At 38.3% G+C, this 21,421-nt stretch overlaps 2 protein-coding genes across 4 annotated transcripts; both read right to left on the bottom strand.

The window, feature by feature from the left end:
• Positions 1-221: 221 nt before the first annotated feature.
• Positions 222-13,239, bottom strand: LOC101483982 (uncharacterized). Of its 2 annotated transcripts, none has more exons than XM_014408168.4 (16): positions 13,026-13,239; positions 11,129-11,197; positions 10,495-10,658; positions 9,322-9,509; positions 8,640-8,744; positions 7,933-8,071; positions 6,772-6,919; positions 6,482-6,614; positions 5,701-5,853; positions 5,572-5,609; positions 5,437-5,466; positions 5,169-5,335; positions 3,647-4,122; positions 3,393-3,492; positions 1,480-1,957; positions 222-648 (listed from the first exon to the last, which is right to left on the bottom strand). In XM_014408168.4, exons 3-16 carry the CDS (start codon positions 10,624-10,626, stop codon positions 566-568), a joined length of 2,370 nt encoding a protein of 789 aa, XP_014263654.3. In that variant the 5' UTR covers positions 10,627-10,658; positions 11,129-11,197; positions 13,026-13,239; the 3' UTR covers positions 222-565. The 2 variants fall into 2 exon arrangements, with proteins under 2 accessions (XP_014263654.3, XP_014263653.3); XM_014408167.4 differs by having other exon boundaries at positions 11,129-11,220.
• Positions 13,240-13,365: 126 nt separating this feature from the next.
• On the bottom strand, positions 13,366-21,421 carry taldo1 (transaldolase 1). Of its 2 annotated transcripts, XM_004558030.5 has the most exons (8): positions 21,221-21,419; positions 18,087-18,210; positions 17,403-17,510; positions 16,694-16,825; positions 15,814-15,989; positions 14,820-15,017; positions 14,009-14,154; positions 13,366-13,890 (listed from the first exon to the last, which is right to left on the bottom strand). In XM_004558030.5, exons 1-8 carry the CDS (start codon positions 21,318-21,320, stop codon positions 13,858-13,860), a joined length of 1,017 nt encoding a protein of 338 aa, XP_004558087.1. In that variant the 5' UTR covers positions 21,321-21,419; the 3' UTR covers positions 13,366-13,857. The 2 variants fall into 2 exon arrangements, with proteins under 2 accessions (XP_004558087.1, XP_012776447.1); XM_012920993.3 differs by lacking the exon at positions 13,366-13,890 and having other exon boundaries at positions 13,976-14,154; positions 21,221-21,421.

Consider the following 21,421-nt stretch of genomic DNA (forward strand, 5'->3'; position numbering starts at 1 on the left):
TGTTAAAACCACCCTGGAGATTTTTCTAATACCACTGATCTTATTATTAGACCTAGGACCTTGATTAGTGCTCCTGGAAAAAAAATTTTTTTTCTATTTTTCTTTGGCATCAGTAGAGATTGATTAAGGGGAAAAAAGTGGCTTCTTTTCACAAAATCTCCTACAACAGCTAGGAAATCGATCCAATACCAGTACAGCTTTCATCAAATAATAATTCATGCTTTATTCATATTGGCAAACAAACACAGTTGAAAGGCCTTATAATAGATTAATAAAATAGAACTGTAAAAAGGAAAAATTATTAGAAACATGGTTAATAATAATAACTACTTAGCAACATATTTATGTTATTCTAAAAACATAGATAGAGGATAGAGGAATTAAGAAAATTCTATGCAATCTATTTCTTTTCCCTTTGACAGTATTTTGTGTGATCTCACTTTAATGTGGGAATCTGAAACAGCTCAAAATACACACTGGAATCATTTGTGTGATTCTATCTCTAAATGTCCAAAGGAAACGAATGAGGTGCTCCCTAATGTGACAGATAACTCCAGATGCAGGATCAGCAAAGGAGCATTTTCTGAAGAAATATGCTGAAAGTTGTCAAAATCACTCCTGTTGCCAGAGATGAGGCCTGATATGGAGCTGCAGTGGAAGAGAGATGAGGTCAGTGAGTTAAGTTTACAGTTAACACTGTGCACTTATTAACATTTAAACATTAAAAGCAAGATTATATAATTGAATATGGTAATATTTTACACATTTGCCTAACAAGTGAAAGATCACCAGTTTGACACTTGGAAGGGATACAAATCTCTTTGGGACTCCTTAAAGAAGGTAGAGAGGGGCGGATCAATCAAAAATATTGATAGTATTGATTCCAACACTTGTATCGGTGTAAGGTTGACACTAGTGTGATAGGATCGATACTTTGTTTCTATCCTTCAAGTTCAGTATGCAGCCCACTGAACTGTTTTATGGAAATGAAAAAATGTACATCAAACATGCAACTTGAAAAACTTTAAAATCTTTTTATGTTGACTCTCACACTTTTTTTATTTAGAGCCTGTAGCACATTTAAACAACAGAAGTTGACCCAAAGTACTTCAGACACAGGAACATTTACATTTTCTTAATTAAATGTATTAAAAACGATGGAAATATTAAAAGTTGACCAACGCTTAATTAAATGTATAATTTGCATAGCCTGTAAAGCACTTTTGTCATCTTTGACTTGAGTGTGACCTACATGTTTTAATTTGCTTATATTTAGGCACCTGGCCAGGAATGAATAAGCCAGTGGCCCTGAAATAAGCCACTGCTCATTACTTTCCTGAAAATCAAAACCACTGTTGCAGGAAACCCAAAAGGTTAAAACTGACTTTTATTTTCATTAATATTGTCTTTTACATGTTAGTGAATTAATGTTTAAAAACAGAGGAGAGGTTAAGTCTTGTTTAAAATAAATTGTCTTACCACTTCCTGCGGTGTTATGGACAGCTGTAGTAGTTGCAGCTGTAACAGCTGGAGTTGCTGATGTACTTGCAGTATTGGTTGTGATACTGGTTGCAGTAGTTGCAGCTGTAACAGCTGGAGTTGCTGATGTACTTGCAGTATTGGTTGTGATACTGGTTGCAGTAGTTGCAGCTGTAACAGCTGGAGTTGCTGATGTACTTGCAGTATTGGTTGTACGAGTAGTTGTAACTGTGGCTGTAGTAGCGGTTGTTACATTAGTACTTGTTGTATTTGCTGCGGTTGTTGTGTTTGCCACGGCTGTTGTGGTTGGAGCAGGAGTGGTGAGCACAAGGCTCACAGGTCCTGATTTGACTGTGTAGCTGCTGGTGAACACACTGCCAACCAGGGTGCTCTGACTCCTGGAGCTGGTACATAGATTTGGGCACAACAGAGAGGGCATGGTGGTAATGCACAGATTGACTGTGCACTGGACATACAGCTGTAAACACAAAAAGCCACACTTAGCAGTGTTCAGATTAAAGTATTTCACACTATCGCCACATAGAGCACTACAGCTGTTTACGAAGCATTAATACTGGAACAATTCTAAAGCACAATCAAGACAAATTGCTCAGAACAAGCCAGCCACCACACATGATGTGTGCAGTGGTCAGTACATTTCCATAGCATGCTTGATAGCACTTACTGATTAGTAAAATTAATTTAAAATCTGCAATTTGCTTTAGAGGTATTTGGTAACTAATCAACATATTGTTCAAACATTGAGCAGATGATGGTGCTAGCTACATAAAACAAAGTCTCATGGAAATCTGTTTGGCCCAGTGGGATAGAACCAGCTACACCAACATTTAATTTTTATTTATTTATTTGTTTATTTTTGCATCTGAGAATGTAATAAATTTAAAAAAGCGGAAAACAGCAGATGTGCAACTGAACAGGAGAAAAATTGTAGGGATTTCCCTAAAACTGGCTTCCAAACTAAAAATATCAACTTTATTTTAAAACATAAATAAGGTAAAACATACATAAAAATAAATCGTAATTTTAATTTAAACACAATGTTTTTTGGAAAGCTTGTAAAATTCATTTTTCAAATGCTAGAACTGTTAATTAAGTAAACAGTTATTATGAGTTATTATGACTCCCGTGGCTACAACACACTACAAAACTCACAGGGGCTTGCATCACTTTTAAGGAGCACCTCATTTGTCAACTTCCCACTCGACCATCACAAATTTGTTTGAAAACAAAACTGAGGGCAAAAATACACTCTTAATAGGAATCATGAAAAACATCATGCCACTATTGCTCTCAGATAAGTATTTGAAGGGAAAACACCAGGGCTGTTTTAAATGTTTTTCTAGCACCGTTTTTGTGAAGCCCCCTTTTTAAAATTCAATTATCTAGAAAACTACTTGAGCTAGATCCTTTCACCTGACTTGAACTGCACTAAATAATATCATCCTCCTTGTATCTGACTAGTTGTAAACAAAATATCACCCCCTGCGTACAAAACGGTGGTTTCTGCTGGAATACAAATCAGCTGTCGGAGATCAGACATCCAAATATTTAAGGGACTTCAAGCATCCTTCATGCTCTCCTAGCTTGAGCTGCGTTCCTAAGTGTTCTTAGAGACAGAAATTGTGAAAAAAGCTAACTCAAGTAGTTTTTAGAAAATTTTCTAAAACAGCCACAGTAATGCTGAAATTTTGCATAATGCCGTTTAAGAAATGTATCTTTAACATTGATTTGATGAATTGACATTGAATGACCCTGAATACTTTTTGTATTTTGCTGGTCAAAATGATTTCTTTCTCAGTTTCAACTTTTATTTGAAACAAGCCTTTGGTACACAGAAAGAGTACAGCAAAGTGACACTTATGCTTATGTGTGTGTTATATGACATCACTTACAGTTGTTCCATTGGTCTGTATTGTACTCAAATCAAGGCGGTAAACCCTGGAATTATTTTGGGTAGTAATAATCTCTAAGGTGTTGCTGGATGCCAAGCACCTGAAAGAGAGAAATGCGACTGCTATTTCAGTTTGTATGATATGCTTCATGTACTGAAAACAACATTTCTTTGAGAAGATTTTCTAAGAGCATCTGTCCTCTCCAAAGTGGTAACTTTGAAAAAATGACAGGACACAAGCTGAATGTTACTGACCCTTGTTCTAGAATAGGACGGCTTATTGCAAAGTCCTCAGTCTCAGACTCGATGCAGTCGTTTACTATCATCTCGGCTCGAACCACACTGCAATTGGACCTGACGTAGAGGTCCAGTTGTTTGATCCTGGATCCACTTTCTTCACTTACACTGGTACTGTTACTGCAGTTGCTTCCTGTTTCCGAGTCAACAGCTCTACGCACTCTTTGTGGTGAGTTGACGTTAGAGCGAAACGTGGGATTTCTGGTGAATTGTGCCAGGGGCCCTGTTCCTGGGAGGTAAAATTCAATCCAAACACGAAACTCACCAAAGGTCTCTTTCTCTGTGGGCATCTCAATTGAAGCATTTGGGCCCTTGACCTGGACTCCTGGGATGCGGCAGGCCAAAGGCAGGATAAGTAAGGGCTGGCGGCTAATCATAGAGTAGGGACGCACGGTTTTCAAGGTGTTGGTGTAAACCAGCTCTGGGCCCGAGTGCTGGGAAAAATTGAGAATGAGAAAAGAGAAAATGAAAATCCAAACAAATAATCTATCACTGCAAAATATCTTATCGTTTGAGAAATCATTTTTAATATAAGGCCAGAAAATCTATTTTGAATAAAAGGTTTCCAATAAGTTTCATCTTCTGTGTAACCAGATGACAGAGCTTCAAATAAGGGAAATTATTTTTTTAAGAAAAGACAGATAAGTTAAACTCTTGGTCTACTGCAGGTGACTCTGTGACACTGCTCGCTGGAAAGTTTATTTTAACACCTCAGTTTTTACATATCGTCTCCCTCCTTTATAGCCTGAAGCAAACATGAGAAGGATTTCTCTTATTCTCTGATGACTACTTAATTAAACTTTACAGCCTTCTTTTTTTATCCCACTATAATTTCACTGAACAGCATTATCCAGCCTTACAGCACTAATATTACACAGCATGGATGTGTCTTGATAGATGGAGGCAAATTCTTTTTCTTTTAGCTGAACAGAGGTCAAGTCCAGTAGGCAATATATATTAGGCTAGAGGACATTTATGTGTGCTGAAAGAGCAATCTGCTGGGGGTTAAAGCTACATTACGCTGGAATTGTTACTGAATGATATGACTGTTTAATGTCTTACATTTGATTCAGTCCATACGGAGGTACAATCACAAGGCTACAGCCCTTAGGCTGCATGTTTGAGCCTAAATCTCTGAACTCTTCTTACAAGCTTAACTCAGAGTGAACATTCTCAGAGCTGACTGAGCTAATTCAGCTAAGCTTTATTTCACCATTTTGATATTCATCAACTCATAGTTCATAGTTATTGATTCGTTACTTAGTTAAAACTGCTTTCTAAAGACTCCTGAAACACATCTATACAAGGAGAAAGGAAACCACATGGTGTCAGCAAAGACAAGAGTTTCAGTTTACGTTAAGCTGCTCTTTAAATACTGCTGTGATTCCTTTCTTGAATAAAAGCCTTTCATATTAAAATAAAAGAAGAAAGCCACAGCTACCAAAAAAGTAAAGGAAGACATAATTGCGTAGTATTTTACCACAGTCTTTGTGCCACAGCCGTCCAAGGAGATGGTTGCAGTCACATGTGTGTTGTTGTAGTTGACGGGGCAGGTGGGGCTGTTAAGCTGGAGTTCGGCAAGGTTGATGTTTGTGAGCGAGGTGATGGGGAGCACCAGAGTCATCTCTGTCTTCTCACACTTCAGTTCTGACCAGGAGCAGAAGGTTAATTATTGATAATAACTCACGCAACCACACTTATCACACTCAAAATCACCTGAATCTCACACACAAGACCTGAATTTCTACCTGTTCCAGCAGGTAATGTTCTGGTTTCCCCTGAAAAAGTTTGAAAAGGAACATGTAAGCAGTGAGTATTTTCAGATAAAACCCTGCTGTAAAGAAAGAAGTTGTTTTGCCAGATATTTCTAAGCAAGCTCTTACTTTGGTATAGCCACACACATCTTGGCTCTGACTGTAAACTGACAGGATAAAACATTCAGATCAGACAGGTTCATCTGAAGCGCATATATGCAAATGTATAAATACAGGTTTAATAAAGCATCAGCTGACCTCTTGGTATTTGCAGCAAAGCAGATGGGCAACAGATGAGTCAGGTTGTTTTCAGAGCGGATCCAGGCCATGGACATAGTGGCCAGGGGGCCGACTGATGTGAAGCCAGTCCTGTAGAGGTCAGGGGGCCCAACCACGGCAAACTCTAAAACACTGTAAATATTGAGAGAAACCTTTAATAATGTTTGATTCACCTAAAAATACTTCACACCTCTCGCACTTCTTGCAAAGCCACACAGGCACAATAATTCTTCACCCTCGCAACCCTCAATAAACAGGAAGGAATATATTTTTTTAGTAAAATGCAACGGAAATATATAAAATGAAATGTAAGAAAATCCACTTGGTACAAATAGAATATATACCAACTGAATGAATTTCATTTGACCAAACCATTATATTAACACTCCCCACCAGAGTCCTAGATTTAATCTGGGACTCTCCACCATTTGACCTTAGAAGTGAAGAAGCTTCTCGGATGAGAGGTGAAACGTCTTCAAGCAACTTAAAGAAGTCCAGACGCTTTTCTTTGCAAGCTCCTTTGACTACGATGACCTGGATGACTGAGAACCTTCACAGACATCCATATATATGCACACACAAGCAGACTCTTATATAACTTTTCTATACAAGTATATTTGTACATGTACATATGCACATTCCTATACATGCATAAGCAGCAAAAACGCAGCAACAGCAACAGAAAATAAAAGAATAAACCATGTTGGGATGTTTAAAAAGCAGTGGGAGGGATGGCAAAGGAAGAGCCACCAGGACTCACCTCTCCTCCTCCGACCTATAGTCAGTGTTGATTTTCTCCTCCTGGTACGGCAGAAGAAACAGCACAGAGTCATCTTTTGGGGTCCTGTCTATGGCCACTGGTTCATCAGAGCAACTAAAATATGACTCTTCCACTGGAAAGACAAAATGAAACCATTTATTACATTATGCTATAAGTTATTATTAATCTGGTAAAATTATTATTTTCATTTTGGCAGATGATGAGAGAAAGCGCAATTATTATTCTCTATACTTGAACCAAAATGTCATCTAAGCGATTGTCAGCCTCACCAGTTAGAGAGAGATGGACAGGGACAGAGCTGAGGGGCAGATCTGTGGCATGGTTTACTCTGGGCGAAGGAATCAGGTCCTCCACCATCAGGTAAATAAAATACTGTCCTGCAGGTGCCTGTCCAGTGAAGGACAAAATGCATTTCTCCTGGTAAAAGAATGAAACAATGTCAACAACAGAGATGAACAAGTTCCACAATGGTATGTGTGGGCAGTGTTTGACTGTAAATGACATCAATACAAGGCAAAAAAACAAACAAACAACAAAAAAAACTGAGTGGTTAAACTTGTTTCCAGACTGTATGCAAACGATATTACACAATGGTGCTTTTAACTAAGCAAATTATGGCTAAACCAAACAAGTTTTTACTTTGGAAACCATTTCACTGATCAAAGACCAAAGAGAATTCAGTTGCACTTCCAAATTAACTGGAATGTGATTACTGGAAAGGCAGACTTCTGCTAGTACAGAGTGACCTGATGTCTTCAACACGCTTCAGCCGTAGAATAGCTTTGACATTATGGGCAATGAGAATTCCAGATTCTCATTGGTGAGAGGAGGTAGATTACTTTGGGTAAAGGAAGCAATAGATAACATTCTGTTAAAGAGCAAGGATGTAAAATATTTTATTACTGTGTTTAAATTTTAAGCTCCTTTATACTTTTATGCTCTACGTCACTGTCATAGTTACATGTTTTGTTCTTTCACTGTGTACACTGTGCTTTTGTTATTTCAGTCTAACACTCCCTGCTGTTTACTTTCCCCTTGCAAGTATGTGACCTACAGCTCCTCCCAGCTCACCTGCAACCTCTTTGTATCTAGCCTTTCTTTTTTCACCCAAGCTGAGATTTGCTTTTTTTCCCTGGTTTTTGGGGGGTTTTCTTCACAAATTTAAGACACATCATTCACCACAGCAGGTATTTCCACATGTCTGATTTGGCAGAGTTTTACGCCAGATTTCTGTCTTGATGAAACCCCAAAGATGGAGTGGGTTGGGTGTTGGTTGGTGCTGAACATATTTAAATATTTATGTTAGTCTAATCTGCACTTATGTTTAATTGTAATCATCTTTAAAATAGTAAAATATGTTTTTAATTAAGAATAAAATAGATTTCAGTGCCTACAATAATAAAGCCTTGAACTCGTGAAATACAACTCACCCCATCCAGCTCTATGAAAGAGTGCTGGGTGCAGCTGACACACTCTCCCTTGTCAGAACTGGCAAATCGACATCGGACCTTGTCCCCATCCAAGTCTTTCACTGACAGATGGAAGTCGTGAGGACAGTTCACACGGGCCCTGTTTGGTGGCATGCAGACAAAGAGATAATCAGCTTCTTGAATCATAAATCACAACAAGAGAGAAAACAAAAATGAAAGTGGATTTGGTGCAGTCTGTACAGCTGAAGGGCAAGGCATCACTCTGAAGAAGTCTTTGAGAAGCAAAGACTTTGGCTGACGTCAATAAGCTCTCGAAGTGTTGCCTCTTTGATCTTAAACTTGGCCTCCAGCAACAGCTGGCTTTTGGAGCTGAAAAAGCCACTGCGAGTGGTGAGCATGAGTAACAGATAAACAAATCAGCGGAAACTGATCGCATAAACCTGCAGACTCAGGCTTCACTCTGATTTTACATGGACTTTTTAACAAAAAAATAAAGATTACACTCAGATTTAAATCATCCGAATAACCAAGTGACATTTTAAAAATCTATTTCATGTAAAATCTTGTATGGCTCTTTGTTCAGATATATGTAGCTTATATCTCTTTATGACAGCTTAAATGTCCTTAATTTAATTAACACAAATTCAGCTCATGTCTGAATACAGGAGTCGGGAGGAAGGAGAGCAGAGAGTAGGTGTTTACACTACCTTAGAGGAGGAGGGAGAGCCACAAAAGCAGGGTGGTTGAGTCTCCCGCTGTTTGCCCGGATCACTGGTCCTGCATTTATAGACACAAAAAATTCTGTTCCGGACCTAAAACAGTAAAAAAAAAAAAAAAAAAAAAACTGTATTAATGGCTTAACAATTTAACAAATAACATCATTGATCTTGTCACAGATAGTAAACACAATGCTCCATAGCAAACGGTTTGATTCGCACAGGACTGAAGAATCATAAGTCAGTTTGTTTGGGCTCCAGACTGCTTGAAATAGTCAATTTTAAATGATTTTGTGTACTCTTAACGCTTTATGATTTCAGATATTGTGGGATATCACTAATGTGGTTATCTCAAGCACAAACCTCTCGCTGGGACCATAGAAGCCCCAGCTTCACCCATTCTTTGTTGCGAGGGGCAACAAATGAGAAAAAACTCTAAATTATGCAAAGCTGATCTAGTAGAACAAAAAAAATAAATACAAATAAAAGTCCTCCGTAGTTGTCTAAGAAACAAAACAATGTCACTTGGAATAATCTCAGAGTTATTTCCAAATAGACTGCGCAAATTTCTTTTAAAAAGATGAAAAATGGAGCTGACACTTAAAATGTAAAAATTAATATACAAAATTTAGCATGTCTGAGGTCAAGGGTATTCGCATTGTAGGTCTCATACCCTAAACTGATGGTAGCTCTGTAGTCACTGGGGACAGTTTTCTGCCACTGGCGGACACACCAGTCAGAGGGTTTGGTCCCAGTGAAAGGTAACGGGGTGGTGTGGACTAGACAGTCCTCTCCTGGAGCACAGAGTTCAGACAAAGACGGACAAGGACTAGGAGCAATGACAGTGAAATGAGCCCGCACCTGCAAGAAGTAAAGAGACAAACTCCCTCATGTCTGCGCTAAACAAACATTACAAACATTTGCATGTAGTTCATCAGGCACCAAATATCAATCTGAGACCCACACAACTAGTATGTTGACTATTAATTGACAGTTATTAGTAAGCGTAATTTCCTACCCTTTGAGATAAATAAAGTATTTGTTACTTTTATTTTACCCACTAATGTTGAGTATTAGTAGGATGCTACACTTCAGTTCCCATCAACCGAATGAAACAACTAAAAATAACTGAATTTGGGTTGAAGCACTAATTTATGGGATGTTTGTGGCCCAGTGTGATGTAACAATGGGAGACAACAACTATGAAAAAACAACAACAATATCAACATTATCCTTAGTTCAGCTATTAAATCTATATGAAAGTAAGGGTTCGTTTTTGAGGATAGATGGAGCCATGAGTAATTAAGACGTACACAGCTGACAGGACTGCATAGAAGAATGCCCAACTAGATTACAACAGACCTAACACACTACACAATGACTGACACTGAATTTGTTTTGTAGAATTAAAAGAATCAATTATTTGCACACATAAGTAAGTAGCAACTAAAATAAAGAAAGAAGGGGAAGGGTTCACTTTGAAGCATGTCAATTTTAATGTTTTTTTTTTCCGTTCTTGCAGTGAATCCTGAAACGTTTTAACTAATTGAGTGGTAAACGCGTTCATTAGGATATTTCAAGGAAAGTATAATTTTAGTAAAGTAAAATTACAGAAGCACAGTTTTGATAAATAATTCTAATAAATAATAATGCTGAGGCATAAAATAATATGGTTTATGAATCATGGAAAATGTCTTTTATTATTTACCTGCTATAATTTTGAGTTTATGAAAATCTCAACACATGACTAAAACATGATAGTAAAAATGTATAATGAGGAACAGCTGAGAGTGTGGGAGATCTTGGATTTTAGGAAAAAAAATTAAAGAGGGAAAATGTTGCTCACTGTTTTTCCTCCATCACTGTCCAGGGGCACAACATGCACAGTCAGGCCAAGAGAAGAGGCGTCAGAGGCCAGGCCTAGCATCAACAGAGCCAGGCCCAGCAATAAGATATGCATTTTGAATCTGTCCAGCATCTCAGCTTCTCAGGCAAGGAGCGAGTCTGAACCTTTGGCAAATACAAAGACAGGAAGGTGAAGTAGTCAAGAGTCAGAGCACTAACTCACTTTTCATTAGCTGCAACCCCCCGCCCTGAATCCTGAATTATCTACACTTCACTCAAGGATTTACTTTTAAGTAAATTTGACTTTTAAAGTCAATCCAACACTGATCCCGCATTGTATTTCTGAAACAAGGCTGTCGTTATATATCTGACAGGATAGTGAGAGATGATACAACGGAATCTCTCACTATATTATTTATGATTTAATAATGATATTGTAACTGGCAGCTCTGCAATTCAAGGTGTGTAATACCACGTTATAAAAGTTTGACAGGTTGAAGAGTGAAACATCAACCTCGTATCAAAACTCACTTGAATAGAAACCATTTTAGCAGTCACAAATTAGAAAACACCTGCAGTTTTTGTGGAATAATTATGATCTTAAGTGGCATCAAAATGAAAAGACCATGACATACCTGCTGTTTCTGCACTTGGGAATCCCCCACCAATCACAATAAGTAATCCTGAGAGAGGGGTACAAGAACCTGAGGACAACAGCAAACAACCTCTGGAAATCATAAATGACAACCCGATAGAGCAATCAATCAAATAAATAAATACAATGGAAAAAAGGAACACATTTCAAATTCTTAGGTTCCACCCATCATAGCAGAATAAATCTTCTTAACACTGAAAAGTGTGGCAACAGTATAAAACAGCCAGCAAACATATGCCCACCATGTGCAAAACCCTAAATGAGAATGGTGGGACAAAATGAAAGAATTAAGTAATAAAAAATGACTTGTATCGATACAAAAATGCAAAACACGATGTCTGGATGTAAAACAGTACTACAGATTCACATCAAAAACTCTTTCCTGACATGAAACATGGTTGGTGGGAGCAGCATGGTTTGGTGGTGTTTTTAATACATGAATTGTTAATAAGAACCTAAAGCTGGAGGCTCAAAGGCAGCGGCGTCATCTCTTAAGCAGCAATACCTGCAGGCAGTGGCCACGGAGGGGGAAGTGGCTGGTAGTGACTTGCGTTATTTAGCTTTTTTTCTGAGCTTCACTAATGTTCTAATGACAGGAGTTTTTTTTTTTTTTTATTTGTTTGTGATGTCTGTGTGCAAAGTGGGACATTGCTTTTGTACTTAAAAGTCCATGGTGTGATAAAAATCTGTTCTGGAGAAATAGTTCAACATATTATGGTGTATATCTTTATTTCCATTCTTTTAAAAGGCTCTGTGACAGATTTTCTAGTTTTAGAAACTAAATCAGAGATGTCAACTCATCTTACATCATGGACCACATAGAGCCCAGTTTCATTCAAAGTGGGCCCGACCAGTAAAGCTATTGCCTATCAATAAACAGTTTTCTTGTTTTTAAAGTTTCTTTTATTTCCAGGATAAAGATTAAGCTACACATTTAAACCCTGAGGTATCTTCAGAAATCTTTTTTTAAAGATGCATCTCAGTTTTTCCACTATGTGAAGAAATGCTGCTGACTACAAAGAAACCCATCAGCTCCTTGTGCATACACTAATATTTTCATACTTTGGTGCTTGAGAGGGTTATTTGTCAGTAAGAAGGCAAAACTAATGAGAAAACACACAAAAGTCCAAAAATGTATGCTCTTCTTTTTAGTCCACATATATCCAGTGAGCTGGATCCATGTTTGTCAAAGATATTGTGAGGCAAACTGACTTGGAAAAAACAGAACTGATTTTTATATTGACAGGTGTATGTAATGAAAACATAAGACATTACAATTAACTTAAATCTTGTGTCCCGTGGAAAATATTTAGGTCTTTTCCAGTCACAAATTTGTCCAGGTAGTGAACTGCACTATGCAACTGCTTTGAGACATGGCAGCAGACTACAATGTGCTACATATACATTTCTCTAAGCACCTCTACATAAGGTTTACACAATGAGAAGCCAAAGTTCTTGGGCTAGCCAAGTCAAAAGACACTGGAGAACCTTTAAAAGATCTGAGTGTATCTATGAGCCTATATGTATGCTCTTCACAGTGTTGATTACAGAAAATCCAAAATCAATTAAAACTTTTACATCCAATTACTGTTTTTTAAAATGATTAAAAATGTAACTTGTACAATCCTGGGAAACAAAAACTTAACTAAAAGCCCAAATAACCATGACATTCATGCCCATGCTGAATGTAGGTAAACTTCTGAACTGTATGCTGTTAAAAAGTATCAGGTTTCTAAATGTTGGTGAATAACAAATGAAACTCCAGTCAATTACTCAGGCAGTTCTGCCCTGAAAACCTCCACAGAATAAAAGCCAGATATAGAAAACTCACACTCTGAAATGAAAATGTCAGACAAGGAACAGATATATTTTTTTACCGTAATCAGTCGTCAGCTCTTCATTTTCAAAAGTCCAACTTAGGAGCTTACAGCCTCCATTCTCTTTCTATACAGTCTTGAGCGCTGAGATGTAAGCAAACTAAATTTGAGCAACGACAGAATGAAGTTGAACTGGTTCAACCAGAGCTTCTAAAGAAAACATGAAAATTACTGCATGCCAAGAGAAGCGTAACTGAAGTGACTAAGCTCTGATTATTGTGCCCTGCATGAGGTACACCTTCCCCGTATATATGACACCTGCTGCAGTCTTTTATATTAAATACAGCAAGAGAAAAACCAAAAATAAAAAAATAACACAACACACAAAATAACACAACTCTGAAGACTGAGATGCTTTTTTATTGAAAGATCAAACATTAGGAGGAATGATTGGTAGAAATGTAATTGTTACATGGTCAAGGGCAAAAAAATAAAAAATAAAGTTAGTGCCAAAACTATGGTCCTGTCTTGCCAAAAAACAACAACAAAAAAAAAAGCATCCATGTTCCCTTCTAGTAGTCACATGACATCATTCACAGAGACTTGGTTAAGCCTCATAACATCTTTTCAATGAAGCTGTTTATTTTTCCTTTCAGGTAAAAATTTCTGTTAATAATCAGACAATTTTATAAACAAGCTTGTTGGTCAGTACCAGCCCACGAGAGGAAAGGTTTTCATTTGGGAGAAGGATCTCTGGAGTTTGATCAGATGAGGAGGGGAAGGCCCACCGTTGCTTTGGATCTTTTAAGAAGGAGTTAACCTTCTTAACTGCCTTGGTCCCCAATTCCTCATACCTCTTGTCACAGGGCATGACACACCACATGTGTTTCAATTACTGCCCGTTCTTCACACTCAGAATTTTCTCCTTCAGAGAGGAAAAATAAATAAATAAATAAAATCAAGAAAAAGGATAACTTGGAGATAGCTTAGGCAGACAGCATAATGAATGTGTAATATTTATTTGTTTAATCAAACAATCTTACTTTGATCATGGTCTCCAGCTTCACGGCGTCAGCAGCAAACTTGCGGATGCCGTCAGACAGTTTCTCCACACCCATGCGGTCCTCGTTGTGCTCCCAGCGGAAAGTCTTCTCATCCAGGTGGACCTTCTCCAGATCACAGGCCTTGGCTGCAAAAATCAAAAACATCAGGTTCAATGCGGCAGCAGAGAAAGGCTGCTTACAGATTTCAATCAAAAGCTGTCCTGATGCATCTAGAATACTCTTCTCTGCATTAGGGAAAGTGTCCCTAGGTTTTGGGGAAACATAAACCAGAAGATAATTAAACAAGTCCTACTTGTACAGAGCAATAGAAAGCTTGTGCTTCTGATCTTTTAATCTGTTTTAAATGGTTAGGTGAAACTCTCCAGAAAAGATGGGATGTGTGGCAGACTTGTGACTGGTCCAAAAAAACCCAAAGTGCATTTTTAGGTCTGTTTAGTTTTTAGATAAGGTGACTGTGGTACTAGAGTTTAGTTTAGAGTTTAGAGCAAACGCCCTTTCTGTTGACAAGGAAATGTCTTGCACACACGTTTTTGTTGTTACATGTAAATTAAACAGGTGTGAGAACCACATTGTTCTCATCAGTAGCACAGAATGTACTCTAGCCAGAAATGATTTTAAAACTAAATGAAAATATGTTTTTGGTAAAATCCAGTTAAAAGCTTCAAACCACAATAATCTAGGGTAGACCAAGTTCTCATTTTTTAATCCACCCTAACATAATTAACACAAAACTGGCAAAAATACTTCAGAGAGCAATATTCTGCATCTTTTTAAAGTCAGAGAGCACTACCTTTCTCCACACTGAGCATCTCCGTGACAGCACTGTGATCCTGGCTGAGCTCTGCCAGCAGACCGGGGGAGATTGTGAGCAGGTCACAGCCTGCGAGGGCTTTCACTTCCCCTGTGTTTCTAAAGGAGGCCCCCATCACAACAGTGCTATAGCCAAACTTCTTGTAGTAGTTGTAAATCTTGGTCACACTCACCACACCTGAGAAGAAGAAATACACAACCAAAGAAGAAGAGGTCACCAATTGATCAAGATACAACTGTTGTAGCAGTTTGATTTTTAAGGTAATGTGTCAATCAATCCAATTTTCAGCTACATGGCTGACTCATTATTATATTACACAATACTGCCACGCAATACACCTGCAACATCAGAAACTGTAATTACATTAATTAATTATCCCAGAGGTGATCGATCCAAACATCAAATCACATTCTTTACCTCAGACAGGTAAGCTGTCACACAGTGTCACTGTAGAAGTTATAATTTAATCGATGTCTCATCAACTTACTAAAGCCTGTATAAATGCTTTTCCCTAACTGCATATCATCTGGCACTGCCACAAAGCTAAAGCAACACTGAACACATGCATTATAAGTGAGCTGCTGTGTCTCTGACCATTTTCTTCAGTAATTTGTAATCCACTTGCAGAAGCTTCGATGAAGTTTCATTTATTTTAATTACACCTCTTTCTAAACAAATTATCTCTATTAGCTCTGTTTTTAAACTGTGAGAATACAATAATGCAGAAAAAAGGGATATGATGCACACCCATCCACAAATCAAACTGTTCTCATCTGACGAGCAGAGTTGTGATTAAACATTTCTTTTCACTGAATAGCTTTGTGATGCTGTTGCGTTTCTAACACAAGCAACCACAGAATGATACAGTCAATGGATAAAGTAAAACACAAGATTTACTGCAAGTCCGTTTTAGCCATGTGTATCAAATAAACTGGTGATTGACAATATCGTCTGATAACTGCAGTGTTTTTACCTGGATCTTCATGTGGCTCGTAGCTTTTGCGATCTGTATTCTCCTTATACCAGTCAAGGATGCGTCCAACGAAGGGCGATATAAGTGTTACCTTTGCTTCGGCACAGGCTACGGCTTGAGCGAAAGAGAACAGCAGCGTCATGTTGCAGTGAACACCATGCTTCTCCTCAAGCTCCCTGAACAAACAAGCAAAACAAACAAAAACATTTATTTAGAACACATTAATAACAGAAATAAGTTACACACAATGTTATACCAGCTCCCGTTTCAAACATCATCTCAAAGGGCCAAGCTCAAGCTCATCATGAAAACACTAACATGTTGTTCTTTAGCCCACTGACTTCTGAGGGGTTTCTTTCTTTCACTTTGTTTTCTAGCCTGTGGGTACTGTCGCACCAGATATGAGCAGCCATGTTGTCAGGGTAAAAAGCTACATCATGTTCTTTTTTACACTGGTTTACAACAAAATGTGATGATTTAACAGCAAATAGTGGTTTGTTTGCTGGGTTTCACACTTGTTGAGTAGCTGTTATTGCACTCATGCTGCATGTGCCCCTGTTTGTGGGGAGAAGTAAACACAGACGTGACTAACCAGTGAAATACACCGGCTGTGATTTTATGCGAACGTGTTTTGATGTTCCATTACATGTTTGCTATAATTCATTTAACAAATATTGGAAAGCAGTGCTTAATCTGAGGTCAGTTAAAGGGCTCATATATGTTGGGGTCTCTTTATCAGTAATAGGACTGAAGAAAAAAAAAAAAAAAAAAAAAAAAGCGCTGCTCCTTCTCTAGAAGACTTTATGCTTTCAAAATGAAATACACTCACTCACACATACGCAAGTGCAGCATCCGAGAGTATAGCACACTTCATACTCACTTCCCAGCTTGGATTCCTTCCCATGTTGATGACAGCTTGATGAGTACGCGTTCCTTGCTAATGCCTGCCTCTTCATAAAGCGCAATGAGCTTCAGGGCTTTTGCAACCATTTCATCTTTGTCAAAAGACAGCCTGTGACATAAATGAGAACCAACACAGCTGTTTGGCATTTTAAAATCTAAGAGCAAGTATTCTTTGCTTTATTTGTTTTGCGACTGTGTTTCCTGTGACAACAAGTTAAATGCTAAACAGCTTTTAAGAGATTGCTATAAATGCCATATTCTGTAGCTCAATCATTCAGGTACTTTTTCCCCCCATTGGTTTTACAGAGAACACATAAATGATAAGAGTTTGCTAAATCAATTTGTATTTCTCAGAGAAAGTTAATTAGCTTCTACCAGTTGTTTATTATCAATAACACAACTTAGCTGCTGGTTAAAAAAAAACAAGTGGTTAAAAATCTCAAATTTCAGGCTCTTAAATGTTCCCTAATGCTCTGAATGACACTAATATATTAGGAAACACTTATGTGCTGCCCTCTAATAAAAGGTTTTTTGTGCAAGAATGGCATCTTATCTGAAACTCCTCTGAAATTTGCCTCATTGCTTAAAGTTTCTCTTTGTCTACTGTGTAGATTTGAAAAGCTCAAGCCAGTAAACATTTCACATCTTGTGTCATTAATAGCACTTTGTTATAGGTTTGCATGTACCTGGCATCCACTTCAGTTGAGACTCTGCCTGGGACCTTCTTGAGGATCTCAAGCCCAAAACTCACAAACAGCTTGTCCATGGTGTTTGCTACCTGCTCCTCTTCGGATCTTAATGGAGACAGAGACAAAAAGGCTGACCATCTCCACGTTTCAGTTACAATGACAACAAGTCAGAAAACCAATCAACATTTCTTCAAATTGTTTAATTTTAGAACACATTACACAATGGCTGAGAAGTCCACATTAGTAAAATCATAGACTACTGGTCTAGGTGTTTACTATGTCTTTAACATGTTCTGTTCACACAGTGTTTCAGTTTACCATGTAGCTTTGGGAAAACAAGACAAACGCGCTTCCTATCACCCATCATATTTTCCAAGAGGCACGAAAGGTGTTTTTAAATACTAAGGTGTGTAATGTCTAATTAAACTCCATGCCACATGAATCGACAACATATTAAAGAAAAAAAAAATCCATCAGATATCAGGTTTAAGCAGAAAAGATGCACATTTTATTGGATTCACTGCTGTAAATTAAGGAATGTCCTGAGAGCTTCCACAGACGAGCTGTGTAATGTGCAGACATCTAAGAGGCACAAAATATCCCCCAGTGTAGTCCAACATCTATTTAACTAAAGGACAGTTTAGCCACAGTGTGTTTGACCCATTTGTGCACTGTACTTACCCGCCCTTGGCCATGCCATACTTGATGGCCTGATCCACTAGCTGCTGGTAAGCTGGCATCTTAGCAGCAGCCAGGATAAGAGATGGGTTGGTGGTTGCATCTTGAGGCTTGTATTCATCAATGGCTGCCGTATTGGAACACAGATCAAAACAGTTCAGTCACATAAACACCCCGTTAGCCAGGCTAGATTAAAGCAGGAGTACAGAGAAGTACCAACCATGTGTTTAAATATGTTTAATCTGCAATAATAAATTACAGATGAAACATAACAAAACAAACACAGCATTGACCACAGGGGGGGATGGTGTTTCAGACGCAGCCCCTTCTGAAATAATGCTATGCTAATTGGTAGCCCTTTAAAGACTGCTGCTGAGTGACTAAAAGCAATGCCTTTGTGGTACAGTGGTTAACACATTCATCTAACACATGAAAGAGCCCTGGTTTGAGGTCAGAAGGTGACCCAAAAATATAGCCTGAGGATGGAGAGCACAACCTACTGTACTGGTGTTGGTCCCAAACCTCGATAAATCAAAGTTATGTCAGGAAGAGCATGTGGTGTTTTCATTTTGTGTTGGTTTGTTTGTTTTTTAAATCTGTTCGAAATCAACATGTGGATCCATCTACTGTGGCGACCCCTGGGGAAATAATGATGCAACTGAAAGTATGCCCCAGTCTACAGGCCTTAAAGAAAACAACCTGTTGCAGTTCACAGGACAGAAATTTTATTTGAAATGCATGAGTGGTGGGGCCTTTTCACACACCACAGGGGTTTTATGTCAGCACTGAATAGTAGCAGCATGGTTCAGTCAGAGCTGCCAACTCTTCATCCACAGAACAAAGGCTGTGTCTGTCCTGTTGCACGTTATCTCTCAACCCCCTCCTTCTACAGGTCAGCAGGTCTGAACTGGACACTCGTCATCAACTGCTCAAGTACTGCTGATTATGACAACATACCCAATACTTAAGGTTTGACATAAAAAAAAAAAAAAAAAATAAAAAAAAATAAAAAAAAAAGGAATCCAAAAAACTTCCACTGCCAAAGGTGTTTAAGCAGGTAAAATACAGTGAAGTTTCGACATAAATTTGATCATAAACAAGACTGTGTATATGTGCCAGTGTAATTACATTTACACACACTATACTTCAGAGTTCCTACAAATAAACTGATGATGGCACTTGCATGACTTGGTAGGTGAGGGACATTTAAAAGCACAGGAGATCACATCTAATTACCCACAGGATAAGAAAATAAAAACATTGTTTTAAATCAGTGAATGAGTTTAATTTGACTGGTCAGTTAAAATGTTGTGTGCATAAAGACACGTTTGTATACTAAACATATATCCATAACCTACCTGCAAATACATAAACATTACTGCCTTGATCTCAATGTCAACTCAAAGTCTGTATTGATCCTGGTAGACAAATCACATATTTCTTATGTAAACTTTTGAGTCTTTGTTCAATAAGAAACCCTAACAAAATGCACGTTTTCCTTTAAAATGTCAATATTCAAGCCGGCTAATTAGTTAAGTAGCCAAATTTCATAAGAGCAACCTCCACTAACTTTTAGTCCACTGCTGAGAACTTTTTATCCCCTCACTTCATTAAATTAAGCAAAACTGTGTTGGTTAACTGTGTTTCACCATGTCTTCATGTGAAAGCAAACATGTTTCTGCTTGACCTGGTCTTGCAACACGCATGTCTAAACTTGCAACAGGTGAAAGACGAGAAATGCATTTCATAAAAGACAGATGAGCTGTTGGGCAAACCTCGACTGACCACTTCTCTTATCGCAACCCTCTGCAAAACATCTTTGTTTTTTTATTGATGGTGGTAGTGACAGAGGTATTCAAAGCAGTTAAGATTAACATGTGTATATCAGCATTGAGTGACAGAGACAGCTGATCACAAAAAGTATCTGCTTCTTTCTGGAAAATTCTTGCTCTTCAACTTTTTTACTCCTGCTAGTACAAACTGCTGGGTTACATTATTCTTCCTGTAAAGCAGGGATGTCAAACCCATTTCATAGCATGGGCCACATACAGCCTACTTTGATCTTAAAGTGGGTCAGACCATTTCGATTCAATTTCACTTAAATAGCATCAAATCACAACTGTCGCCTCAACAGACCAGTGAAACGTGACACTCCTGCTGTAAAGCATCTGCAAACTGTACTAGGAAAAATACATACTTCTCCAAGTACAATTAAATCTAAAAGTACAGACAACTATGAATAACTGGTGATAATCAGATTAATATATACTTAAAGCCAAAGCCTTCTTAATGTTCTCACCACAGACCAATTTTTGGTAAAACTCTAATTTTAACATAAATGGACTGGACTGTATTGCACAGCATTTTTGTTATGCCCATTCTTATTATGGAGGCATTCACAAACATATTTGTTTAAATTACAGGCAATAAACTAAGTTTATAGTTCAGCAAAAGGCTAAAGAAATAAAAAGTATACGGATCTGGGAGTATCAGCTTTCCAGAGTCATGCCTGGCAACATGAGTCCAGTTCTGTCGTGTCATCCTGACTGCGCAGGCGGTGCACGACGAACCATCTGGTTTTGCATCACAGTGTAAATCTAATATTTTTCCAGCCCTGTTCCTCATTCTGACCTATTGAGAAACATGAGCTTTACCTCTGTTACAAGAACTGGACAAACGAGGAAGGATAGTCTGATTTTACAACCACTTACACAGGCAGTGTGCACACAGTAGTCTGCAACTTTGGTTTGCCTAATCAATTTTGCGCTCACACCGCACACATACTCTATTATATAAAGATAACAACATTTTTATTAGACTAAAAGAGAGGTGTGCTATTATTCAGTTTGCATTGTTTGCTAGTGCAGCTAATAGTACGTAGATACTGTTAAGTAACGTTAATAACCAGTAATAGGATCATCTACTTCAGTAGTTAACCGGAAAACTAATTTCCAACTGACATGAAACAGTTATATAGCTAACGTTAGCTGGCTAACTAAACACAGTCACTTCGATGCTCACACCCACTTCATGACATCGACACCGCCGCGGTCATTCACTTCAACGCTGGATCGTTCCTTGTCACTTAGTTAGCATGCTAACCAGCTAACGTTAGCATGGGATAAAACGGGTTTTACCGTTGAAGTCTCCCGTGTCTGCCACCACCACAGTGTGCTTCTTCAGCTGGTTCAGCGCCGACTCCATCTTTCGCCGTTTGTCTGGTGACCCGCTAGACATAATGAGGCGAGACTGGGACCCTTTTATACACACAAAACACGTGAGACCGGGAGGAATGTCACAGCGCCCAGCGTAAGAGGACGGGAGCGCGCGGCGTAAAA

Source organism: Maylandia zebra, linkage group LG1 (assembly GCF_041146795.1).
Source record: "Maylandia zebra isolate NMK-2024a linkage group LG1, Mzebra_GT3a, whole genome shotgun sequence".
Taxonomy (NCBI): Eukaryota; Metazoa; Chordata; class Actinopteri; order Cichliformes; family Cichlidae; genus Maylandia; species Maylandia zebra.

Excerpts from the sequence above, each read along its gene's own strand:
- LOC101483982 (XM_014408168.4), bottom strand. The coding sequence starts at position 10,626 with ATGCTGGACAGATTCAAAATGCATATCTTATTGCTGGGCCTGGCTCTG. Across the intron at positions 8,072-8,639 it reads GCTCTCCCTCCTCCTCTAAG|GGCCCGTGTGAACTGTCCTC; the intron begins GTAGTGTAAACA and ends GCCACCAAACAG. Across the intron at positions 5,336-5,436 it reads AACATTACCTGCTGGAACAG|AACTGAAGTGTGAGAAGACA; the intron begins GTAGAAATTCAG and ends GCTCCTGGTCAG.
- taldo1 (XM_004558030.5), bottom strand. The coding sequence starts at position 21,320 with ATGTCTAGCGGGTCACCAGACAAACGGCGAAAGATGGAGTCGGCGCTG. Across the intron at positions 17,511-18,086 it reads TATGGCATGGCCAAGGGCGG|ATCCGAAGAGGAGCAGGTAG; the intron begins GTAAGTACAGTG and ends GTCTCCATTAAG. Across the intron at positions 14,155-14,819 it reads GATGCTCAGTGTGGAGAAAG|CCAAGGCCTGTGATCTGGAG; the intron begins GTAGTGCTCTCT and ends TGATTTTTGCAG.